Below are 26,306 nucleotides of genomic sequence, written 5' to 3' on the forward strand. Positions count from 1 at the left end.
TGGTTTCAGGTCTTATATTCAAGTCTTTAATCCACTTTGAGTTGTTTTTGTGTATGATGTCAGATAGTCTAGTTTCTTTTCTTTTTCTTTTTGTTTTGTTTTGTTTTGTTTTTGCATGTGGCTGTTCAGTTTTCCCAACACCATTTATTAGAGAGACTATCCTTTCTCCATTGTATGTTCCTTCTCCTTTGTCATAAATTAATTCTCCATGTATTGTGGGATTTTTCTGGGCTCTCAGTTCTATTCCACTGATTTTTGTATCTGTTTTTCTGCCAATACCATGATGTTTTGATTACTATGGCTTTTTAATACAATTTGAAATCAGAGAGTGTGATACCTCTATCCTTGTTCTTATTTCTCAGGATTGCTTTCTATTTGGCAGTCTTTTGTGGTTCCATATAAACACTAGGATTTTTTGTTCTATTTCTGTGGAAAATGTTGTTAGGATTTTGATAAGGAATGTGCTGAATTTGCAGATTGCTTTAAGTACTTTTAGCAATGTTAATTTTTCCAGTCCATGAGCATGGAATATCTTTCCATTTATTTATGTCTTCAATTTCTTTAAACAATGTATTACAGTTTTTAGTGTATAGGTCTTTCACCTCTTTGGTTAAATTGTTCCTAGATATTTTATTCTTTTTGTTGAGATTGTTAATGGGATCGTTTTCTTAATTTCTCTTCCTGCTAGTTCATTGTTATGTATAGAGATACAACAGATTGTTGTATGTTGATTTTGTACCCTGCAACTTTACTGTATTCATTTATTACTTTTAATAGCTTTTTGGTGGAGTCTTTAGGGTTTTCTATATATAAAATCATGTCATCTGCAAATAGTGACAGTTTTCAAACTCTGATACTGATCTGCCATTTACTTTTTCTCTTGCTTAATAATAGATCATGGACTCATTGTACATAATTTATTTACCAATTTCTTATTAATAGGTATCTGTGTTATTTCTATTTTATTTTATTTTATGTTATTGCTATTATAAACAACACTGCAAAGAGAGTCTCCAAAGATAATTTTGCTCTCTTTATATTTTCTCTTTGCTTCTTCATGTTTTCTGTCATCAGCAAACAAATATTTTGTCATCATCAAAAAAAACTTTAGTTGAAAAAAAGTGAAGTGTCTAAGCTTTTTCTCTGTCTCTGTTCAGAATTTCACTCTAAGTTCTCTTTCAGTAAGTGAGTTCATTTATTCAACAAGTACGTATTGATTATCAGCCATGTGCTGGTCATATTGTTAGCTATACAATTGTGCACAAACTGAGTAAGGTCCCTACCTTTGAGAAACTTACATTCCAGTGGAGAAGACACATCTTGCTAGTGTAAAATTATAATCTATAATAAGTCTTACTGAGGAAATGGGCTGGGTACTCTGATCTAGTTTATGGGGTCTGATCTAGTTTGGGGGAGCACTGTCTCTGAAGGCTGAGCAGTGAAAAACTAGAAGGTTGAGAGAGAAGGAAAACGTTCTTCAGAGGAACCTGCAGTGGCCTGGTGCTTCTGAGGGCTGTTGCTTTGCAGGAAAGGCTTTAGGGCTTGGGGATGGGGACAGGCAGATAGCAGCTGAGGTTCAAGGCATCCTTTCTTATCTGTAGATGATTGAGCCAATGGGATTGCCAGAGCAGATGGGTCATGACTCCCACACCCCTGGATGTCTGCATCTGTGCAGTGTGGGCACTTCCCTTCCTGGTGCCACTGTGTTCATGTTCATCCGGAACCTCTGAACCCTGTCAACCTTCTCAGTGCTGGCCAACATCCTTATCTTCCAGCACCTCCTGCAGACAGTTTCCTCACCCCAGGCTATTGCCTTTTTAGGTGTGTGTGTGTGTGTGTGTGTAACAAAAGCCTGGAAACACACCCTCCAGCCTGTTAACAATGATTCCCTCTGGGGAAGGAAATTTCAGGTTGGATTGTGCTTTTTTATATACATCTGTATTTTTTGGCTTATGTACAGGATTGTCACACAGAAAAGTTCTTCCACTGTTTTCCTAATAGAACATTTCTCTATTTTTTAATGCCCAAACTGCATAGAACGAATGTCCAATTTTTGCATACAGAGTTTTGTAGAAAATGTTTACATTTATGTCTCCAGACTCAATACAACATGTTTGACAAAGCAGCCTTTGGGAAATGTCTTGAGACATTTCTTACATTGTCTTACATTCTAGACACAGTCAAATGTTAGAATCCCACACAGACAGCTTAGAAAGCAGAACAGATGTCCACAAAGAGGATGTGGAAGATGTTACTGTAGACAAAGCAACTTTTTGTAACAAGCATATTAATTTGTGTTCAGTATCACATTGTAAGCATTTATAGCCAAACATCACAGTTTATTAATTACATACAGACACTTTACTGAGTTTTAGTTATGTTTCAAAATCTGGCTAAGTGTTTGGGGTTGGTGTGCCATGTGACATAATTTTTCCCATTCAAAATAATAGGAACTTGATTATCAATTAGCATGCTTGCACAGAGCAAATTTTTAGGAGCAGATTACTGATACTAAGAAGGGCTCCCCGCCCACAAGTAGGTATTTTGTTATCAGGGAAAAAGTATAATAAGGACTCTCATTCACTCATCCTAAAGTAACTGGTGAACAAAAGGAAACTGTATGAGAAAGATTCTGGGAACTTTCATGGAACAATCAAACCCCAAGAAGAATCCTGAGACAGTCAGGCTTAGGAGCAGACACACCCAGGAGTCAGGCCACGTCAGGGCTTCCAGTGCCTCCACTTAGGTTGGCTCTGTGTATTTTGATGTGAACCAGCTCTGCTCATAACTCTTGAGCTTTACATTTTACCATTTTAGGCACCAGAAGGAAACTAATCTGACATTCTGTCTGGTCCCAGTAATCCAGGGAAGGAATTAATTCATTGGTTCAGCTTGGGTCAGGTGCCACCTTTCAACCAATCATCCATAGTTAGGAAAGTGCTTATAGAAATCACAACTAATACAGAGGTGTGGTCAGGTCACCTCAGAGAAGGGTTGCTGAGCAGATAATCCCTTAGACATCCATGACAGAACTTGAAGAAAGAAAAAAGAAATCAGGAATAAAGACTGGGCAGAGTTCATCTGTAGCCTTCAGTTTGGCTCATTCAAGAGGCACACAAACTTCCCCCAGACATCTACCACGTGTGGGATCAATTAAGGAGAGACTTGAAATGTGGATATGAGTCCTAGCTGCAACTCACAAGTCGTGTGACACTGGATAAGTCATGCTTTTAGAATGAGACGAATAATTCCTCTCTTGTTAAGCTGTTGTGGTGAAAATCTACTGATGAGAACCCAGTGGTTCTTAGGCAGCAGAGTGAGTTTAGTGAATACAAGTGGAGACCCTAGAGCAGTGCTCCTCAGCCAGGGGTGGTTTTGGCAATGTCTGAAGACAATTTGGGTTGTCACTAGTAGGAGGGTAGTCACCACACACCAAAAAGATAATCATGGTGTTGCCAATCAGAGACGTCACGTACATAAGCAGGAATGCAGAAAATAGAAGAATTTCTACTTCTTTTTTATTCTGAAATCCTAGAAGGATGAACTCAGTGACTGTGGTCTTGTTTATGTGATCCATAATGTTCCTACTTGCCCCTGGTATAATACAAAAGAGGAGGATATGATTCGTTCTTTCATCTTAACCTTGGAAGTACCCTACCTATAGAAATTAACTATATTTTATGGAATAATATTAATAAAGACAAATAGTTATTTTTCCAGTGTATATACAGCTCCTGGTATAAACTGTGCAAGAGGTAAGAGGTCAAGTGTGACATTCACTCACAATAGTTGAATCAGATTGTCCCACAGTAGGAGTGTGGCAACTGTCCTTTTGAAAGACCTGTGAACCTCCCCTCAGTGTAGGGAATCTAATAGTGAATTCAGCTCTTTGCAAGTCGTGTGAATAGGTAAGCAGAGTGCCCTTTGGGACAGATGCATCCATTCAGATGTAAAAACATTTATTGAGAATGCTGGCAGACAGAATTGCAGTGGAGTCTAGGCATGTGCAAAAGGCCTTTTCGAGTTGATTTATTACAATTGAGAAGAAAAACATGTTAAAAAAAAAAAACAACAACTAAACATGATTACGTAATAGGCTCGTGACCCTGACTTACAGGTTCCAACCTCTATGTTGTCAAATTAGCCATCATCAAGTCAGTTTCGTGTAATATCTATGCAGAGTCACATCTCATAGCAAATGAGGTATTCGAGATTAAGATTAAGGTATTAAGGTATTTGAGATTAAGGTTAAGATTAATGAGGTCTTTCAAGATTAAAGGAAAAGGATTAAACATATGACTCTTGTTTGTCTCTTGATTATATTTATCTTAAAATGCAGATAAAGCGAATGTTCAGCAAGAGGGGTAGAAAAATTGAACTTGGAGGTTTTACCTATTCCTAAGAGAAGAAGCAGAAGCATAATTTTGTAGCGCTCACGCTAGGAATCTAGGGCCACAGGCACGGAGAAAACAGGAAACTTGTTAGAGAGAAGGAATTTTTTTACTTGCTGGCTCTGCTGATATTTTGGGTAGGCAAAAGGAAAGGTTTGGATAAAGGACTAATGTCGAATCCCACATTAGAAGACACATCACAACTTGATATTGGTGTCGGAAGGGCAACTTCTATATAAGTGGGAACTTTTATTGCTACTTTTCAATAGATATAATGGATGAGTGTGGCAGGGCCACTAAATTTATATAACAGTTACATAACAGAGGGTTGGAAGTAAGACAATACCTGTGTCTTTTAATTCAGCTAAAGTTTTTCTTTCTGATCATAAATATTTATTACCTTATTCATTCACTGACTTTTATTATTATCTATTTACTGCATCGTGAGGAAGCACTTAAAGACACAGATACATTTATGACTCATGCATGTTACACATTTTATGCTATGGGTAAGAGAAATAATTTGGATCCAAGTTAAACCCCTGTGATTCTTTATAATGCCCATTCTGAAGACAGTAACACAAAGTCAATATTTAAGCTAATACAAACTAAATTGGTGAATACAGTGACACGGTATGAGAGACTGCAACCAGTTTACTTTCTTACAACCATGCAAAGGAAAGGAAATACTGATGGATTTGATGGAGAAGGAAAAAAAATGGTGGAGTAAGGTATGTTACTTGAAAGAGGCTTTTTCGTGGTCTCATTAACTAGTTGGTTTGAATATGAGCAATTGATGTTTATCTTTTTTTAAAACTTTTTTGATTGAGTTATAGTCACTTTACAACGTTGTGATGTTTATCTCGAGGGCACTAAGAATGTGAAGGCAAAAGCTAAGTGCTCAGATGGAAACAATAAAGATTTATTCAGTCAATTCCAAAATTTTGCCTTAAGGTTGGCAATAAGCAAAAAAGAGGAGAAAAGACAGGAGAAAAATCATAGTTTGGGGAAAATTAGAAAACAAAACAAAAGCAGCGTGAGCAAAGAATATCAATTAAAAAGAATATTGTAAATTCTCCGCTTACCTGCTAAAGCATACCTCAAAATGTTCATGAATGTTTAAGCACATGTTTTCTGAATATTCCTTCCTTGTAACGGCAGGATCTGGGTATCGTCCACGGTAGGAATCACATTTATTGATTACGTCCTTCTTCTGACAGTATCAGAAGTTACGAAACATAGTTTGGAGAATTACAACTATGGCTATAGGAGGGTTTAAAAGGACTTTGCATGAGAGTGAACGATTCAAAACAGTGAGGTACCACTGCACATCTGTAGATTATGAGAATCTGGAAAAAGAAGGGAAGGCTGAGTTCATTATTGCTGCTTCCCTAGGGGTAGGGCTTCGAGAAGATCAATAGCCTCCAGAGAATAATTTATTTTAAAAAAAAAACAACTCTAATTAAAAGAAAAGTAAAAATGTCCCAAATTAGAAGTGAGAACTTATAAACACAACTTCTTTAAGGAATACACTGAGCTTAAAAATCCTAGCAAAATCGTTAGAGACACTTTGGTCAAGAATCTGTCTTTTAATTGTTGTATGATGTCACGTGCAGGCATCAGGTCGTGAGAAGGGTTTTGATCCTTAGCATCACCATTGCAGTAGTAAAATCACCATCTGCATTTATTGAATACCAACTGTGTACTTGGTACCCTTCTAAAAATTGTGCTCACATTTTTTTAACTTTATAAAAACCGTATGAGGTAGACTATGTTATTACACTGACTTGTGCTATTTCACATAACTAATAAATAAAAATATCAAAATGTCAGAGGATTCTAAAATATTAATTTATCTAATATAAAAAATATTCAAATAATAAATTCCTTGCACGTTGAATATTTGATACATATTTTCATTCACTGAGACATACACATAATCCATGCCATCAGAATCATGTAAGTTAGTCAGCAATGAAAAAGACACAGATAAAAAAAACAAAACTGCACATTATTATGGAGTAAATAAAAATATATTTTGGATGTAAAAACAGTTGATATAATGCACTCAAGAGAAAACTCCAGTAAACAGATGTCCAGATTACAAGTCAGTGGTGAACTGCTTATTAAAACAGAAATTTTACATAGAAATTATCCAAGCAATTCACATCATCCTTCTGGCAGGCATCTTCCTGGTCAGATGAAAATCCAGGATATATCTTCTTGTTTGGATTGAATATTTAACATTTGTTCTTCTCATATAATTTTCCCCATTTTTGCCTTTAGGATGAATTACCAAATCTTGATATTGTTCTTGATATTTATTTTCTTCTGCTTTTTTTCCCTCATGTTCTGCCACATTTCCCATCTCCCTTCCCTTACGGTCCATTTGCAACTTTATTGGATTTTACTTATTTCTTTATGTAGCCTAGGCTGTTTTTCAAATTATGGTTGACCCATTTAAAATATCCTCTTCCTGCAATACTCTTACTACACCCACCCATCTAGTCCAATTCAAAAATCTGTGTATTCCTATAATTTGAGTTTAATCATTTTTCTTCTGAGCACATTACCAGCTTCTCAGCTATGATGAATTACCTTCTGTATAAAGTTATTGGATTTTTCTTGTTTTTGGAATGTTTGTAATACTTTCTATTAACTATGCTATATTTTTTTTCAGCTAATCAAACCAGTCCATGAAATCAGGGAAAATGTTTGTCTTCCTCATGTTGTATCTCAAATATTAAGTCCGTTTTCTGACTTGTGGCAGCAACTTAGTAACCACATGATGAATGGATAAATGAATAAATGCGAGAAACAAAATAAATGGGAAAAGAAATCTAGGTCCATTCTGTAGATGTCAAGTTTTTGGTGCCTGTGATGCAACCAAGTTTGCGTTTGATTTATGCAGAAAATATATACATTTGGAATTTATGTCAGAATAGAAGTTGGAGAGTTCATGAAAATATCCATGGCAATTGAAGTCATGGGCACTGAATAGGTTAATAATTCAATTCTGACACTACTTACCTGGAGTTAGCTTCTGTTTACAAAGGTTAAGGGCTTAGACCCACAAGACTGCCTCACTGCATCTCAGAGGCCAATCACAAAATAGTGCATTACTCACACTTCTGTGTGCTTTGGATATAAATTGGGAGTGAACTTGACCACTTCAAGTTTGATAATTTCTTAGAATGGCGCACAGTAAATAGTTACTGAAATATTTCGCACTGACTGTTAACTTTTCTAGTAAGAGTGTTGTAGCTCTGGTTTTATAACTTCTTCATCTTTTGGAGATACGTCATGAAATACAAATGGGTGAAATGGTACTAGGTCTCAGGTTTTCTTTAAAATTAGCTTAGGTTGTGGCCAAGTGAGTGATGCAGGCGAAAACTTTTTAGAGCTACCTACTTGAAATGAGCCGATAAACACACGGGGATTACTGTCTTCATATGTTTTAATTTTTTCATAATAAAATGATGTTTTAAAATTATGGGTCAGGGTTACAGTTTCAGTTAAAATATAGTGAGGCTGACCCCTACCCATCTCTCCCAGTGAGTACAATTAAAAATCATGGAAAGAACATGGATGTGAGGACTCTAAAAAGCAAATAGTAGCAGGTGGATTGGGAAAACATATATATATATATATATATATATATATATATATATATATTTTAAAGTACCACCTAACAAGGATGCTTGTCCCTTTTTTTTCCTTCCAGTTTCTCCTAGCCTGGACAAAAATAAAATACAGTAAGTAAGTGCCTATTGCCTAGAACTTCACATTGACAACTGCCAGAAGGAGCTCCAACGGCAGCTATCCATTTCTGTGCTGAGAAGTGGAATAGGGAACTTTTCAGGTCAGAGTGAATTGGGGGGGAAGAAACTTTTTTTTTTTCTTCTTCCCCAGCTTCTAGGCAATCCCGCAACCCCACAGTGACAACAGTGGCCAGGCAGTCACCTAAAATATAATTAAATGAAAACGCTTCTCGCTACAGGAGCTGTGATCTCAATAGCATGGGAAGCAAGCATCCCTCCTGACCTTTTGCTTTACAGCCTCTCAAGCTTGGAAGGGAGGCAGACGCAGTCGTGCGGAGTGCATGTCAGAGCAAGACAACTAAAACCCCAGTTTCTAGTAAGAAACCCAGGAAATGACCCCTAAGAGCAGGAAGATGTAGGGGAAGCAGCTGAGGTAAGAAAGTTCAAGAAAGCCGTCCTAGTAGTGTATGCATAAACTCCGAGACTCATCTCCAGGCTGCAGACGCTTGCATCTGCATATAAAGAGCATATACATGTCTTGGAGAACAAAAGTATGCAGTAGGAAGCCAGAGACACCCCAAACTGTCCAGCACTGGTGCACACATAGGATATGTATCAAAAGCACTGGAAACTCTTTAAAACTGAACTGACATAGGAAGCAAAATATATCTATCTATCTATCTATCTATCTATCTATCTATCTATCTATATACACTTCAGAGTCCCATATTATGGAACTGATCAGAATACAATTCCAAATTTTGACACATAAAAGATAAGAAAATCTTAACATATCATAAAGAAAAGACAATAAACTTGATTTTAAAAAAGATTATTTAAAAGTGATAAAGAATAAGTCAGCTCAGTCTAAACAAACAGAAACACTTAACCAACACCATACCTTCTTTTCTGCTCGTCCTCAGGCCGTAAGAAAGCAATGCTGCTGGGGTGGGGGTAGCTGTTCCTGATAAAACTAATGCTGTTAGTTAAGGAAAACCAGAATGGACATTGGGTAGACGTCTAGCAGTCTCTGCTAAATTCTCACATTCCTCAATTGAATAGTCGTAAGTTAGAAATATTTGTGCGTTTCCAGCCCCTGTACAAGATGAAGGTGTGAGGACAGACAACAGATTCTTTATCATACAATCAATCCATCATGTGTACAGAATAGTATGTGTAACATACATGTATGGATTAAAGAAAAAAGATCAGTATTTCATTTGAACCAAGATGTCATCAATTCAAGATATATCATTATTTTATGTGCCCTTAAAAAGCTGGCAACTATATTAACTCAATGATATCTTATCCCTGCAAGTTTGTATTTTGTAATTATTAAGATAATCCTTCAGATTTGATTTTTAACACATATCACTCTTGTGAATATAAGAAAAGTAAAGTTACTACAATGAACTGGTTATGTCTGTAACAATGATAAATATAGAATTTAGGACCACCTGCTTTCAGAAGTGTTAAAAGGTGAAATTTAATTTCAGTGTCCATATACCCAACACCTTGTTTATGAAATAGGACATTCCAAACACTATTGAATCTTTTGTGTATATTTTCCAGATGACATCTCCTTTTTCACCATAGAGATACCCGATTTCCTTGAGACACTACCAACCATGGAATTGCTTTGTTTGGTCTCATTTTTGAACTGTTCAGTAACTCTTCTTGACATGCTTTGTTTAATCCAGCAGTAGGTGAGATGCATCCACACCAATGTGTATAGCTGTCAATGCTGTATCATATCCCACTGCACATATATACCACAATTTATTAATTCTTCAGTTGGTGAACCTTGGGAGATATTTCCTGGGCTTTGCTCCAAAATTCTCCTGGAATACATGTGTGAGTTTCCTCCAGGTTTTGACTGCAGGATGTGGAACTGCTAAGTCTAGATGGCAAGCTTTTCTATCCTGAATACTACAAAATACTTCCTCTTCCTTCCCTGAATATACTGAGTGTTCACAAGTCTTATTCTTCCTTAATTTATGGATCTGACATGACGTATAATTCAGGGACCTTCAGAGGGAAGGGGAGGAGGAAAGACAGTTGGTAGTCCTTCCCATCCCACAGAATGTGACTTTCCGTCCTAGCCTGGGCAACCAGAGGCAGACAGTGATGAAGGCGAAGAGCAGCGCTCTTGTGGGCTCTGTCGAGCAAAGGTGTGAAGTGGGGCTGTGGCAGGAAGGAGGACAGGGATTTCAGGCTGCAACTCAGTTGATATCACAGAATGTTCTGGCGTCAATAATATGCTTTGGAATGAGCACATTCAAAATGACCATAGATTTCCTCGTGAAAAGAAAGGTCTTGTTTATTCAATACAAAAGGGAAGTTACCTGGAAACAGCTTGCTCCCCATGCCTCTTATGTTGTGCTTCCAAGGTTACTGCCCTGCCCCCCCTTTTTTTTACTGCCTCCTTACGTAGTTGTCACAGTACCAGTGACTTCCCAGCCCCTCCAAGCTGTCCTCCTGCAAACCATCTCTCCCTCACCTACAGCACACTTCATTATTTCTTAGCAATGTGGACCCACCCTTTTTAACCATCGTGTCTCCAAATGTCCCCACCCCCCACCATGGGCACACTGTACTTCAGCCAGACTTGACTAATGCCTGTCTTTCAACCACATTTTCTCTTATCCTCTAGCATTGGTTCCGTGAAGGTGTTGCTCACATTGTTATCTCACGCTGTATGTACTTTTATTTCCTTGCCACCTCTTATCTCCCTATGGAGGCTGTGAACTCCCTCAGGGCTTTATTATTCACACAGGATGCGCACCCCACCCTGCCCTGTGCAGAGCGGAGAATCTGGCACACAGTCAGCACAGAGTCAATGTAGACTTAAAATAAAACTGAGTCACCAGACCCGTTCTGTTAAACCAGAACATCGTGAACTACAAAGAGGAAGTCAGATCTGCCCACACTGAGTGTGTTAGTGCTGGACCTGCTCGTCCTCTCTTGCCTCCCCACCTCTGTGAATTGCACTATCACCTGCCCAGACCGTCCAGCAGGAAACCTGGGGGTCACTTCATATTCTCCCCGGTCCCTCACTCCCTTGTTTAACTACTATGCTCTATGGAGTCCATGTCAATACCCTCTGTACATGTTATCATCTCTCCCTTTACGGCCATGGTCCCAAGTAACTTCTCTGATTCCAGGCTTCCTTCACTCCTTTGCGCAGTTATCACTGTAAGTATAGGTATGGGCAAATCAATTCTTTGCCCCAAACATCTCCCCAGGCCCCAGCCCATTACTGTCTGAGCATATCTGTCCTACTGCATCTCCTGCTGCTCCAAGTACCTTGAGCTGTGATCTTCCCGAACATACCCAACTGCCTTGCAGCCCCTGCCTAGGCTGTACCCCGCATCACAGCTTGCATTCCCCACTCTGCTTGTGTCTTTGTATACACCAGTTGTTAACACAGGTAAAAGACAAGTAGCAGGCATTAAAGAAAAGTAGTAGGCATTTATTTGAGGAAATGAGTTAACTGATCCGCTTCAGGAAAGTTATGTTCCTCCTGCCCTGAAACAGGTGAGTGATGACTTTCGAGATCCATTCTCGTCCGTATCCTTGGTTTCCATGAATGGCGAACCTATGCTCCCTCCTGGGCTAGGATGAGCTTTAGGAGAAGAGGAGGGACAAGGAAACCAGTCTCTGGATTATGGGACCCCATCTGGCCTAGTTTTAGGTCGGCTTCTCCTCAACTTCTGAGATACCCTGGCAAACAAGACAGAACAAATCTCGCTAAAACAAATACCGTCTAGTGCCAAGATTTTTATATATATAAACACCCTTTTCCAGTGAAAGAGTCAGACTTCCTTGGAGAAATGGTTGGCTGCAGGACTAGGCTAGGGAACTGATGAGGGCCGGCACGGAGGAGGTGAGAAACAAGACTTCCAACTGTTCTCCCCTGGGGAGCCCCCCTGCACGACGCAGTCGGTCTTGTCCATGCACGTCCCTCTCTTTATGGGGCTCACAGATGTGGGAAAACCACACCAAGTTCATACTGCCCTTTTCTTATCACAGTGCCCGTTTGCCTGTGATAGCCCTGGTTTAGCGTTTGTAATTCTCCAGAGGAAGCGAAAAAGATAAGGAAACGGGAAAAGTCTGCAATCCCTTCGCCTGGACTGCGAGCTGCTGGAAGAGAGGTGAGTGCCTCATTGGTCCTAGTTCACCACACGCATCTGAGCACAGAGCATTTGAAAGTGAAATAAGAAACCGAAGCCAACAGAAAGGAGGGAGGGACATCTGGTCACCCACCTAGATTTGGCCCCTTTTCGGGTGGAGCTGAGGTGGTGGGCTCCTCAGAGGAAGAGCCTTGACCTCTTCTTCCTTTTACCTCCCCAAGTGCTTCTGCGGGATTTTGAGACTGATTTGTCTTCCCTGGAACTCCGGAGAAGGGTAGCCCTTTTGGTGTGTGTCCTCTCCTGTTTCTTCCCGTGTGTAAGATCTTCGGCCTGGAGTTGAGACACCCTCCAGCCCACATCCTGTGCACTCAGATTGCTTCTACTCTGCATGGTGGACACAGAGGGCCCCGCTCTGGGACCTTCAGCAGGCTTTGTGGCACGTCGGCTGATCACCTCTTCTCGGGCCATGTTCATGCTGCCCCGAGTGCTTACCACTGTTGCCCGAGATGCTGCTGCCCGGGATGCTGCCACGTGGTCAGGTTCTGAAGGTACCGGAATTAGGAAAGAGTGCTTTTTCCTAAGCAAATGTGTGTGTGAAGCATGCTGTTGGATCCCTTCCCCACCAGCATAAGCCAGAGAGGTGTCCTCAGACGGCTCAGCTACCATGGGAAGGCTCCTGACGCTGACCTGATCTTGGTCTACGTCTCCACAGAACTCCACAGCCTGTGCCAAGAGGAGAAACGGGGAAGCAAACAAGAAAATCAGTGAGACTGAAAAGAGCTGTCACCTGTCTTCTTGAGGCTAAATCACTCAAGAGCTTATAATTAGAACCTTTGCGGTCAAGTCATCTCCCAGTGAATGCAGGAATCTCCTCTTTAGCCCCCCCCCAACACTCCAGTTTTGCTTGGACAGTTCTGGTGCCCCTGTGGGCATCCCCACACTTTTACTTTATACATTTGTCTTAGCGTTTCTGCAAAATAGATTCCTAAAAATCAGTCTGACAGTCAAGAGCTATGCTCATTTGAGCCACTCTCCCAAAGCACCCTGGCCCCTTCTCCGAGAGTCTCTGCAAAGCCTTACTGCTGGACTCCGCTTATCCTCTGCGTCCAGCACAGGTATGTCCATCATGTCGCCAACTGGTTCAGCCTGGGTACCACTGTAAGCCTCCACCGGAGGTCTCAGAATGTACACCAGGTCTTCCCAGTGTGCAAACAGGTCTTCTTTTGTATCTGAAGGGGTGCACAGTTGTAGGTAAAAAGAGCGACCAGTGACAAACTTCAAGTGGATTTGCTGTTTCTCATAATTATAGATGGATAGCTTTACAAACCTCAAAGGAAGCAGCCTGTGAGGAGCAAAGGAGTGCGGGGGTTAGGTGGGGATAAAGAGGAAGGAAGTGAGTCTCTTGGTCCAGCCAGAGTCCACTCCCTCTGTTAGAGGATTTACCGAATCCTGTCCGTTTGACCTCAGCTCTCATCTCCACCTCCCCATCACCGACAGGTGCAGCCCTAATTCTGAGAACATCACTGTGATGTCGTCATGTCTCAGTCCAACACCTGTATGGCTCCTACCAAAACCAGCAAGTGTTAAACCCTCACTTACTCTGCCATGCAAGATCCTCCCACTCACCGTATGTCCCCAGCTTGCTTTCTTGTCTTATTCCCACAACGCTCCTTACCTGGTCAATGGCCACTTTCCCCGTAAAGTCTTGGTGAACCCCTGTGGCTGCTTCTGGTCTCTTCTCCTCTGAATTCACACCACAGGTGCTAGTCATGCTGCTGAGACCCCTCTGTCACTGTGGGTTCTATGTTATGGTGAATTATGTACCTTGTGGTCTTATCCCCTCCATGTACTTCTAACAGGAAGAGACTAAAGCTCCTGGACTCACCTGGTCAGCTCCAAGCTCTCTGCCGACTTGAAGCCCCTTCCCTGTGTGTGTTTGTCATGTCTGGCATTGACCGCACAGCTCATCGCTGGCCTTGCCAGCAGCATGACATCAGGAATTGTGAGGTTGGGGCTGCTGAATGTAATGCCCACTGTCACCATTTGCACACTGTTGTGCACATCAATCACTTCTCCTCTCTTGCTGACCTGTTGTGGGAAGAAAGAGGAAAGGAGCATTTTCTTATCTTCTCCCCTATCTGCTCCACTCCCGAATAAAGTGTCCAGCACAGTTCTTGGTGTGTGCAAACATTCAGAGGGCTGTTAGTTTTCCCACACATGTAATTCAAGCCCTGTACCACAGCTTAGCCCTGACTCAACATCTCCCTCTCCAGTGTGACCTCCTATAGAAGCCAGAATCTTCCTCAACACATCTATATGCCATGGTAACATAAACAGATGTCCATGTTCTTAGAAGATGCATGAAGGATTCAAGGGGTGAATAACATAACGTGAACAACTCATCAAGAATAATGCTTTGTGCCTGTGTGCTTACTGCGTCTCCATCCTGCCTACACATGACAAGGAACTGTAAACTCTGAACACCCTGCTGCCTCGACTGACTGAGTCATCACACTAGGGTTTTGTGAGGTAGGCCCCAGGCATCAGTGATTTCAAAACTTTCCAGGTAATTCAGAGGAGCAGCCAAGGCTGAGAGCTGGTGATAGATGGAAAGCCATGGAGCAGCCTGGAGCCACTTGATACAACTGGGCGTGTACATCTAATGAAACACAAAACAAAACGTTTCCGCTATCCGGTGGAGATGTCACTCAAAACATCTCTGCACACTCAGCATGTACTAGGTCTTCAATTAATTTTGGGGAAAAGCGTGGAAGGATGGAAGGAAGGGGGAACTATAAGAAAGAATCATGCAGAAGAGGGAGAGGAATGAGATCATTCACCTGGATAAAGTCACTTTCAAATACGGGCATTTGCTTGAATAGATCATACTCTCCCTTGTCCAGCTGCTGCTGCAGTTTCCCCTTGGAGCTGCTGAACATGGGTAACACGTGGCAGCTTTGGGAGCTGCCATAGGACAACATCATACTGCTGTCCATGGCCATCTTCTATGAAGACAGCTGAAAAGAGGAGGCAAGTCATCTCTTGCCATTGTTACTTAGAAATTGTTTCCCCAACCGCCGCCCCTGGCACATAGAGTTAACCCCACACATCATGCATGCCATGTTGATTCAGACAAACGGGGGTCCTCTGGACAGATGCAACCTGTGCCCACATTTTGCTAGCAGGCAGCACCCCTGCTGGAATTGGAGCAAGGCTCCCTTTTCCTCCTGGCTCGGGTGGGCCGGCACCAGGATGACTGCACAATCGGATGAACAGGAATGCAGGCTGGATGGCAGACCCCTTACCCTCACCCCTCAGCCCGCTGCTGCATGCGAGCAGAGAACAGCTTGCCCAACCTTGTGGGCGTGGCCCTGCGGGCCCCTGACTGCCTCACGGAGCTCGGAGTTTAATCCCCCCTCCCTTCCTTGGCCCAGGACTACCACGTTCACTATTTTCAATGCGGGTTCCTTGCACCCGGGAAAAGTGGCCATCAGTCTCTCCCGGCAGAGGCTAGCGACCCTCACTCTGCCTCAGAGCTTTCTGGACGGCTTTCACCCTTTGGATGGCCTTTCCATCTAGATCAGTGTCTGTCCCCCCTTCCCCACCCTGGTCGGAGTCCCTGGTCCAGGTCCTGACGCTGGGACGCCCGCCTCACCGCACGAGGCGCCCTCCGCAGGCTGCGCGGCGCGTCATGCCGGGAGCCGGATGGAGAGGCCGCGCCGAGCCGCTCCCGCGTCCCTGCCGCTCTCGCCCAGCAAAACCGCCCCCGTGTGTCTCCTGCAAACCTCCTCCAACTGCCGCCCGCCCGCAACCACCTCCTCCCCCGGAGAGGGCCGCCTTTCAAACACCCCTGTCCTTTGTGACCTGGCGGGTCACACATCATTGTGTCCTCAGCCCCACCGGCAGCCCGCCCAAGGGCGCGGTCAGGATGAGCGGTGCCCGCCGCCTCCTCCGCGCCCCCCCCCCCCCACCGCCCGCCTTGGGCCGGGAGCTCTCTGACAGTAGACGGGGGCAGGACCACCTGCCCAAACCTAGACTCGTCGAGAGACGGGTCCGCTTTGGGCGATGAGACGGAGTGGTCGTGAACTGCCACTCTCCTATGCTTCGCTGCATGGAGGGGACAGGGATGGTGGCGGAGTGGTATTCCCGCCTCGTCTCCTGCCCCCGTCCGTATGATGGCAGGGTCTTACCTCCCCATTCAAGGTCTGGCTTATAGGACAGCAACCCCACAGTGGAGCCCGAGAGCAAGCCCTCCTTACAGAGAGTGGGGAATCACAGGGAAACAGGCCAAGTAAATCCAGGGAGGCATGGCTTATGTTCCTGCTAAGGAACGGAGTACGAAAGCAGAACCAGCCCAGGCTCGGGCTCTGGCTGCTGACGAGCCAAAGCCCTTTACACGGGCTGCCACAGACCTCCGAGGCCTGAGGCTGTCTGTCGGTGAGGGGGGAAGTTGCTCCCACTGTGCCACTCCTTCCCCTTCGGTCAGCATCGCAGGCACACTTAGCTGGGGTGGAGGGTTGGGCAGGGTGACATTTTAGGAGCCGGGCCCCAGCATGACCACTTAACTTTCGGTTTCCTTGATTTCCTGTATTCTGGGACTCGGCCTTTGTTGACTGTTACTAGTCCCCAAAGTCTACTTGTTTCCTGTTTCAACATCACTGATATCTTTTAGCATCTGTATGATCAATGACCACGGGCTAACATAGAATGCCACATTATTCACTAAGTATAAGAATTTCAGTAACATAAATGTGTGTATTATGCTTCGTAGGTAGACTGTGAATAATCACTCTCTAATGTAGGCAAGGAGCATAGATGTTTTTTGAATGAGACCACCTTGTAAGTATTAGATACGGAAATCCATCACTCATTTAAAATAAAACATACATTTATTGCAATAAGGAAACCAGCAGCAAGTAATTCTGATTGTAAAAGTTCTTAACTTCATGTGCAGAACAGTTATTTTTTAAAAATTACAAAATTCTATTGGATATGAATGTCTGTCAAGCAAATAAATCAACTAGTTTATAATGGTAAAAGCAAAATAATGGATAGTAGATTACATCATAATTCTAATATTTCCAGAAATATTTGTTGAACAGTAATTATAACATTACACTACACTTTAACTATGTGTTTATTTCTATGTATTTCATTACACAGAGGACAAGGGAAGTTAAGAAAATGTCCCAGGGGGATAACCTGACTTTCTCATGATAAGTCTTAACGGAATATTTACTTTTGCCTAGAAAATTTTTAAAACAAGAAAACTCTGAATTTATGTAAGATACAAATAATATTATCACTCAATGTAGACTTAAGTGTAGAAATACTGAAGAAAGCATTTAAATTTGGGAAGAAAGAAAATACCTTCATTATTTATTACTTTCTCCCTAACTTTAGCTGAAGGTAAGCATCAACTTGTATCACAAGAACGCCTAAACTTGACCCCAGAAGCTTTACAGTTTGCTGAGTGGTCTGAGACATTTGCTTTCTATTCTATTCAAATATTCTAAAATTTAATCTCAAAATATGCATAATCAAATTTTAGTTCTAATTACATTTCAGATAATACTGACTTATTCTCAAACAGTTCACTGTATGATGGTGATAATCAGTTCTGAACTTGACTCAGCCCAAAATTGATTCTGATATAGAATACAGTGTACATTTGAAGGCCACCCATGAATGGTTAGAAAAGATTATAAAATTTTGGTCTTTTGAATTTGTTGCGTTAACCTGCCACACTGTAACATTTTGCTTTAAATAGTTGACTTTGCTGCTTATAAATCATTTCAGTTGTTAATACGACTTCATAATACTGCTATAGTTACATCATCCAAACAAGTCATGAGATGTAATAATTCAATATACAAGTTGAATTAAGAAAATAAATTAAGACCATTTTAAAACATATATTGAGAAAACTTATTAATTGGCAACATTTTTATCAACTTTGACTGTTTAATGTAAATAAAATATTTAAGTTAATAACACATTAAAAATGTCTCAAGGTTGTATGCATCTAAATATTTGATCAAATTAAAAAGGACTTGGTTGATTTCTGATTTCATCTCATTTTGATTTATGAAGTTAACTTACCTAGTTATTTCTTTCTGAATGGCCCAAGAGTAATTTATAGGTAGCATAACTATAAGTGTTAAAGAGTAACACATGCTAATAATTTTCCATATTATAAAAATTTGTTTCAAAAATTCTCAGTGTGGAAGAAGTCTATACATTTCAATAGTTTACTTAGAAGGTAAATAAATATGTACCATATTTTAAAAAAATAACTAGAAAGAATCAAAACGATTAAAAAGCAAAGTGTGGAAAATAATTGTTGACCACAAATATTTGAAAAAGACCTAAGTAGAATTCGCAAAAATAGAAGCAAATTATTATTAAAATTAAAAATTCAGTGAAAGCTTAAAGATCAAACTGAGTCAATGGACTCATGAGAAAAAAATAACCAGAACATTTTATAGAAAAGGAAATAGAATTTTATACACACACATATACACAAACCAACACACACACACACAAATATAATAAGTTAGAGATATAGAGAATAAAGAAGGAAAGAAGAAATAAAAAGAAGTGGTCATTTGGTAATGGCTAACTTTTTAAAAACATTTGTAAAATATATCAATCCGTGTGTTCAGGAGAACAGTTTGCCTCATCTAGATAGAAATTAGCATACAAATTGAGTGTATGATATCTTTTAAAAAACCCTCTAAATCCCCTGTTTATTCATATTCAGACTATGTCCTGAAGTCTAAGCTCTCTGAACTTCATCAACAAGTTTACTGCTAATTCCAGCCTGAAGCCATTGGCAGTGAACTTCTGGCTAGATTTGGCCAATAGAGGGACTTGTACTAGAGTAGATAAAAAGAATTAAATTCTGCATAGGGTGTTCACTATTCGGTTCTTTTTTTGTAAAGGTGTCTCAGGCTGGAAGACTAGACTCCCCAATCAAAAAACACAGAGTGGATAAGTGGATAAACAAAGAAACTAGGCCCAATTTTATTTTCTCTACAACAGAATTACTTCAGCCTTATGGACAAATAAAGGCTAAAAATCAAGGCATTGTAAGATATTCTATGAAAATGGAAATTAAAAGAGACAAACAATGCCATGTGATGAAAAAGGGATCCATTCATCAACAGGCTATAACAATTTAAAATATATTACAACCCAGTATCAGAGACCCTGAAGATATAAAGCGAATATTAACTAATATAAAGGGGGGGATATAAAACAATAGGATAATAGTAGATGGTTTCAATATACCACCTTCAACAACAGACAGATCATACAAACAGAAAATTAATAAGAAACCAGAAGGTTTCAACTACTCTTTAGTCCAAATGGGCCTAGCAGACATACCAAGCATTGCTTCCAACAGCAGCAAATCCATGTTTTTCTCGAGTGTACATGGAACATTCTCCCAAATAGGAGCACATGGTAGACCGCAAAACAAATCTTAAGACATTTATAAAGGCTGAAGTTATATTAAGCAACTTTTTCAATTACAGTGGTATGAAACTAGAAATCAATAAAAGGTATAGAATTGTAAAATTCACAGATATGTGGAAATTAAGCAGTACACTCTTACAGAAGAAATTAGGTCAAAAAACAAAGGAGAAATCTTTGGACAAATGAAAATACAATATAGTAAAACTTATGGTATACAGCAAAAGCAGCTCTAAGAGAGAAGTTTTAAATAATAAATGCCATAACTGAGATAAAAACCTAAAAATAAAAAACTAACTTTGTTTTTCAATGAACAAGACAAAGAAGAGCATATTAAACCCAAATTAAGCAGACGGAAGTAAAAAATATCAGCAGAAATAAATAAAACAGACAATAGAAAATAACTGACAAACTGAATTAATTATTTGAAAAGATAAAATCCACAAACCTTTAGCTACATGAACTAAGAAAATGCGAGTGAAGATTTAAATAAATAAAGTCCAGTTTTAAAGAGGAGAAATTACATCTGACCCCATAGAAATAAAATGAATGATAAAGGAAAAATTATGAACTATTTTACACCAAAGAATGAGACAACCTAGGAGAAATGTATAAATTCCTAGAAATATTCAACCTACCACCTCTGAATCAAGACACGATAGAAAGACTGAACAAACCAATAACGAATAAACAGATTGAAGCAGTAATCAAAACTCCCAAGCAATGAAAGCTTAAGGACAGAAGGCTTCAAGGATGAATTCTACCAAATATTTAAAAGAAAAAAATCAATACCAAACCTTTTAAACTCTTACAAAAAATAGAAGAGGGAGGATTAACAAATCATAGTATAAGGCTAACATTAGCCTGTTAATAAGATAAAAACACCAGAATAAAATAAAATGTTCCAATAACCTTGGAAATTTTATAGCACTTTCTTATTAAATTAAATAGGCACAGCACATGGGAAAAAGCCTATCATGGTAAGTGACACAAATGCTTATATGATGTGATTCCATATGGATGAAAACATAGAATAAGGAAGCTAGGCCATAAACGAAAAAAAAAAGGAGAAAAGTAATTGCTTGGTTCTAAGGGAAGAATTAGCATGAGTGCATGGAGCATGAAGAAACTTTGTGGAGGAGAAAAGAATGCTGGGTTTCTTAACTGTGGTTGTAGTTACATGTGTGTATACATTTGTCAAAACTCATTGCTTATAATGAGTGTGTATTATGCTATGTCAGTTACAGCACTAAACGTTTATAAAAATTATATTGTCTATTGCCCTAGGATAGAGTTACACAGTGTGATCACTATTAATACCTTGGATGAGAGATTTGATATCCTCAGATAAGCTTTCTTACCTGAGCATTTTTCATGCCCGTATCAATACATGAAACCAACATCCTATGTTACTGAGAAAAAAAGAGAGAAAGAAAACTCTCTCCACACATTCTGAAATATCTCTTGATGACTTCCCCTTCTTCATTTACCACTGGTTTACAATTTGTTTCTTTAGTGCGTTAAGTGTTTGATCTACTCTGCATTTATGCAAATTACTGAGTTTATTTTATTTAACATATGGGATAACCAATGTTCAGAAACCAATAAACTGGACATTCTTTTTATTAAGTAATTTAAGCAAACTCAAAATTACATTGCAAAGTCTCTTTCACTGCATCTATGTGGATATCATCTATATTTATTTTATTCATTGTTCTAGGTTGTCATTTTCTTCTTCTGATACCACGGTTTGCCCTACTTTCATACTCTCTACACATACTCACTGAGTTGTAATATAAACAGTTTGTGAAATGGCTTAATCTTGGTGTCTGGTTTAGTGGGCAGCATTGTTTTCCACACACACTCAGTAAGTCCTGTTTTAGTTGAGTTATTTGCTGTAAAGAGATGCCAAGCCAGCATTGTTTTGTTTCTTCCTTTCTTTCTTTTGTTGGTTTTGTAGCCCTGTATTGGAAAGAAAGGCTTTTCAATTCTAACCTAGTTTGTACTTTTTATGCTGGAGAATCCTTTCTTCCGTTGTGGCTGAATCATTGAGAGATACAATTCTGAAATTACATTTTGAAAGGTGAATTTCATGGGCAGTGGCAGTTAATGAAGCCACCGAGGAGACTAGTTCCTGTGGAGATGTTTCAAATGCTTCCCACGCTTTACTTTTCCTTTGGCCCCAAGAGGAGAATACTCTGATTGTCACCAAAGGACAGTCCTCAGGGAATTTCTGTGGGTGTCTCAAGGTAGAGGACAGATCTCCAAAGCTCGAGGCTGACGAAACACTAACATTTCTCATCAGGGGGATCTCAGACCATGCCTTTCTCTGCATCCTGGTCACAGGGACAAACAAACTGAGGAAAAAAAAAAAAAAGGAGTTTTGTGTTTATCTGTAGCGTAGATGGTGTGTCACAGCCAAGGGCGTAACAGAGAGCTGATGTCTAAGCTTACTTCCCTTATGTAATGTGCTCTAATTCCTAGACATGTTGAAAAGGAGCATTTAAAGAAAATATCAGTAATAGCATTTAATTCCTGAAAAATAACCATTCCTGTGAGTATACCTGGGCAGATATAAGCAGCGCTGTTTCTCACTTTTCTAGAGAATGATAGAGTTACATGATAGCACTTTTATCGGTTTGGTTATTTCTGTAATCTGAGACAGCAGTCTTGTTCAGATACTCATTTGGCATTTAAGAAACGTTTCTATAGGTTATAAAATGAAACATTAAATAAATAAAAAATACATTTCTCCTTCTATTTCAATGTTATTTTATTTTATAAAAATGGTAAATAATAGGATATTATTTTTCCTAGTATTCCGTTTCCTCCTCAAGCTATATATAGCTAGAGTGTGTATAATTATTTTTTTCTAAACACAGAATTAGATAATTTGGGTATCTACTAGAAAAAGAAAAGTCATTTTCTTTTGGGGGATGGCATCCACTTGATTCTGTTGTCAAAGTTCTACTTATATTCCTTTCAAATAATTTTTCTTTCTTTCTTTCTTTTTTCTTAATGCCAGGAGACTAATAGTATAATAGTACTAATAATAACTATAGTAGAAATAGTTATGTGATAACCTTTAGCATGACTAAATAGGATGTTATTAGATATATAGGTGATAGCAATGAGTTACTTTGGATAAATGACCTTACATGAGTAATATAACTTAATATTTTCTTATGAGGTCAGAATATCAAACTCAGTAAATATATTTTTAAAAAATTGTCCCAGTTATTTCCTTCGAATGGTTCTCTTAAATTACATATTCTAGGTCAATTTCTCCTCATATTTTGAAAACTATTTTTGAATAGTGGTAGAGCCAGCAAAAGTACAATTTTATTTGTGGTATTCAAAATAATGTGGTAAGAATGTTAGCATTTTGAGGGAATCAATATCAAAAGATTGGTTTAGTGGAACACATAAAATATTCCCTTGACCATACTAACCTAACCATTTAACCAGGTCTAAGTAATAATTTCTATGATGTATATCTTGAAAAGCTCTACTTTATCAACAGCACATCACAGGGAGCATGAATGTGGTGTCATAAAACTTATACACAGTTTTCTATAGAGGTTTATAATTCAAAACTTCCATAAAGGTTTAATAGAGGAATTTGTGGATTTGAACCACATTGCTTTCCTGTTACAATTCAGCTACTTTTCCATTGTGATTCTACAAGAGATATAAAGTCTGTATTTTTACTGCCAGGCATTTTTTGTTAAATAGCAAAAATATACATTTTATATATAGAAGGACATTTTTATTGTGGGTGTTAAGATTTTTTTTTCTATTGTATAATTTGCACTTATCAATTGGATATTTTGGTACCAAAACACATATATACATAAATACAACCATTAAAAACCCGTTTCTTTAAAAATAAGATTTTTTAAATTTTGTCAAGAACACGTATCATAACTATAGTTATAAATACTGTATTTTATACTTTAAAAGCTGTGTCTATTGAAAGACAGCTGGATTTATGACTTCAATATTATTTGCTGGATTGTTCTTAAACAGTGCAGGAGAAATGGATGCAATGATTCTGAAAACAAGCGAGCCAAGATTACAACAGGTGGAGGAATATTTATGAAAGAAAACTTTTCCTTGGGTGTTGAATTCACACTTTTTGTTTGCTTTCTGGAGATACATTTTGTTCATCTACCAATTTCCCACCAAGCTCTAAGTGATGGGGTACAGCAGGGTTCATAAAGTTAAAACTGTAGACAATTCTTTGCCTTCATAAGGCGACTAGTGTGGTCCAGGAGCTCCATTCTGAGAGTGCCCACCCCCATCCTCTGTTCTGCATGTGGTTTATGTCTTCACCATCCTGTAATGTCCAGGATGTGAAATCCTCAGTGATGGGACAATGGCATGTCCTTTCAATAGTCACATTTTATGTATTGTCTGGACTGTGGTCTTTTAAGACAACCTACCTGGGTACAATATATGCCCCATCATTTAAATTGATTTGACTAGGAAAAATATTTAGTTTCTCCGTTTGCAAAGTGCATTATTAAATTATTTACCTTTGTAATTTTTTTATAACTCAAATGAACTAAATCATATAAAATATTTATGAAGATGCCAATTATGTTGTTTGGCAGACGTTGACTTTTTACTATTCTTGTGTCCGTTATTATCATAAAATCAATATGTATGAAATATTCGTCTCTTGCTCCTCTGCCAAATTCTAGGCCTTGTTAACTCATTCCAGACAACGAGGATGAGATATGAATATGGCAAACCAAACAAGAGTGACAGAGTTCATCTTCCTGGGGTTTTCTGGCGTGCTGTATCTGCGGCTTGCGTTATTTGTGATGTTTCTCGCTGTATATCTGCTCTCCCTCATGGGAAACACCCTCATCATTTTCATCGTTCTGATGGACTCCACTCTCCAAACACCCATGTACATTTTCTTAGGAAATCTGTCCTTCCTAGAGATCTGGTACACCACAGCCACAGTGCCTAAGTTGCTGGCCACCTGTGTCTCGTGGGTGGTCACCATCTCTGTTTCTGGTTGTGTGGCCCAATATTACTTCTTTTTCTCTATGGGAGCTACGGAGTGCATCAGGTTGGCTGTGATGGCCTATGACCGGTACCTGGCCATCTGCAGCCCTCTGAGGTACTCATTCCTCATGCGTCTTCCCGTGTGCCTGCGGTTTGCAGCTGGATCTTGGGTTGGGGGCTTCGTTGCCCCCCTCCTACCTACCATACTCATCTCTTACCTAGACTTTTGTGGACCCCAGAAGATCAATCATTTCTTCTGTGACTCAGACCCAATTTTTAAACTCTCTTGCTCAGATACATTCTTGGTGGAGGCCTTGGGCTATACGTGTAGTTCTGTTGTGATTCTAAGTTCTTTTCTTCTCACCATGTCCTCCTACGGGCACATCGTGGTCACAATCATCAGGCTGTCTTCCCGGGAAGCCCGGAAGAAAACTTTCTCCACCTGCGCGTCCCACCTCACAGTGGTCACCATCTACTATGGCACCATAATCTTTGCCTATGTTCGCCCTCCTGCCAAGTACAACTTCACCATGGGTAAAGTGGTCTCGGTGATCTACTGTGTGGTCACCCCATTGGTAAACCCTCTGGTATACACCCTAAGAAATAAAGATGTAAAGAAAGCTTTCAGAAAAGTTCTAACAAGAAAGACATTGCTCTTGACCAAAAGTACGCAGGAGATTTGAGAGATTAACTAAAATGAGCAATTTAGAATGGATTCTCAAACCACATTTGCAAATGGTAAGTGTTGAAAATTTTAGTATTGGATGGATACCACCCAATATGGACATCTCTGCACTTTACATTTTGGTTTGAATTCTACTGAAATAGGTACTCTGTAATTACTGTGTTTAAGAATGACTCAGTGCAATATCATAGTGATAAAGAGATAAACGACACAAATGCCCACAAGGCATTTACAATGGGAAAATTGACTGATTTTTGTCCCAAACCAACAGTTCACTTCACATTTTTTATAATTTACACCTTAATCCTAACCATCAGCCAACAGCTTTCTTCTGTTATATAAAGCGGTGTTACTACATCTAGTAGATAGACTGTTATAAATGTATTGCTTTGTACTGCAAAATAATTTAATACATACTTAAAGTACATAGGGTGAGCCAGGCAATATTATTAAACATGGGTGTTGATTTAATTACAAATATACACATAATTGGAGAATTTCATTAGAAAAATATCAGGAAGATGTTAGCTAATTGAAGTTTTTCTAAATAATATTACAAAATTTCAAAGTATTGACAGCGGTAACAAGGTTAATAAGGAGAAGGGGAAAAAAAAACTTAGAACCAGACTACACAAGAATGGAACATCTCACACGGTGAAAAAAAATCTTATATTCTTACAGAATATTCACGCAGACAGTAATTTGAGCATAAACTTATACAATTCAGCTGGAGGGGGAGAAAAAAGATGGTAGAAAATAGGTTTTCTATTATTATGGCCACCTTTCTATGTTAATGAAGAAGCTTTATAATTTTTAATTATTTCAGTACCTTTTAGTAACC

General features: G+C 39.5%; 2 protein-coding genes across 2 annotated transcripts in view; one reads left to right on the forward strand and one right to left on the reverse strand.

Annotated features, from left to right (window-relative positions):
• Positions 1-11,603: 11,603 nt before the first annotated feature.
• Positions 11,604-26,306, reverse strand: part of LOC116277332 (uncharacterized) — a 106,189-nt gene continuing 91,486 nt past the window's right edge. Inside the window, exons 9-12 of the mRNA XM_072954312.1 lie at positions 14,171-14,373; positions 13,366-13,627; positions 12,419-13,008; positions 11,604-11,875 (exon numbers count right to left, since the gene is read on the reverse strand). Of these exons, the coding sequence (XP_072810413.1) occupies positions 12,463-13,008; positions 13,366-13,627; positions 14,171-14,373 (1,011 nt within the window). The 3' untranslated portion in view covers positions 11,604-11,875; positions 12,419-12,462. The remainder of the gene's footprint in view (positions 11,876-12,418; positions 13,009-13,365; positions 13,628-14,170; positions 14,374-26,306) is intronic.
• Positions 24,504-25,463, forward strand: LOC140690179 (olfactory receptor 11L1-like). The gene has a single exon (XM_072951672.1). It carries the CDS (start codon positions 24,504-24,506, stop codon positions 25,461-25,463), a length of 960 nt encoding a protein of 319 aa, XP_072807773.1.

This window comes from Vicugna pacos, chromosome 3 (assembly GCF_048564905.1).
Source record: "Vicugna pacos chromosome 3, VicPac4, whole genome shotgun sequence".
Lineage (NCBI taxonomy): Eukaryota > Metazoa > Chordata > Mammalia > Artiodactyla > Camelidae > Vicugna > Vicugna pacos.

Bases quoted from the DNA above. Each gene is read 5' to 3' on its own strand.
- LOC140690179 (XM_072951672.1), top strand. From the start codon at position 24,504: ATGAATATGGCAAACCAAACAAGAGTGACAGAGTTCATCTTCCTGGGG.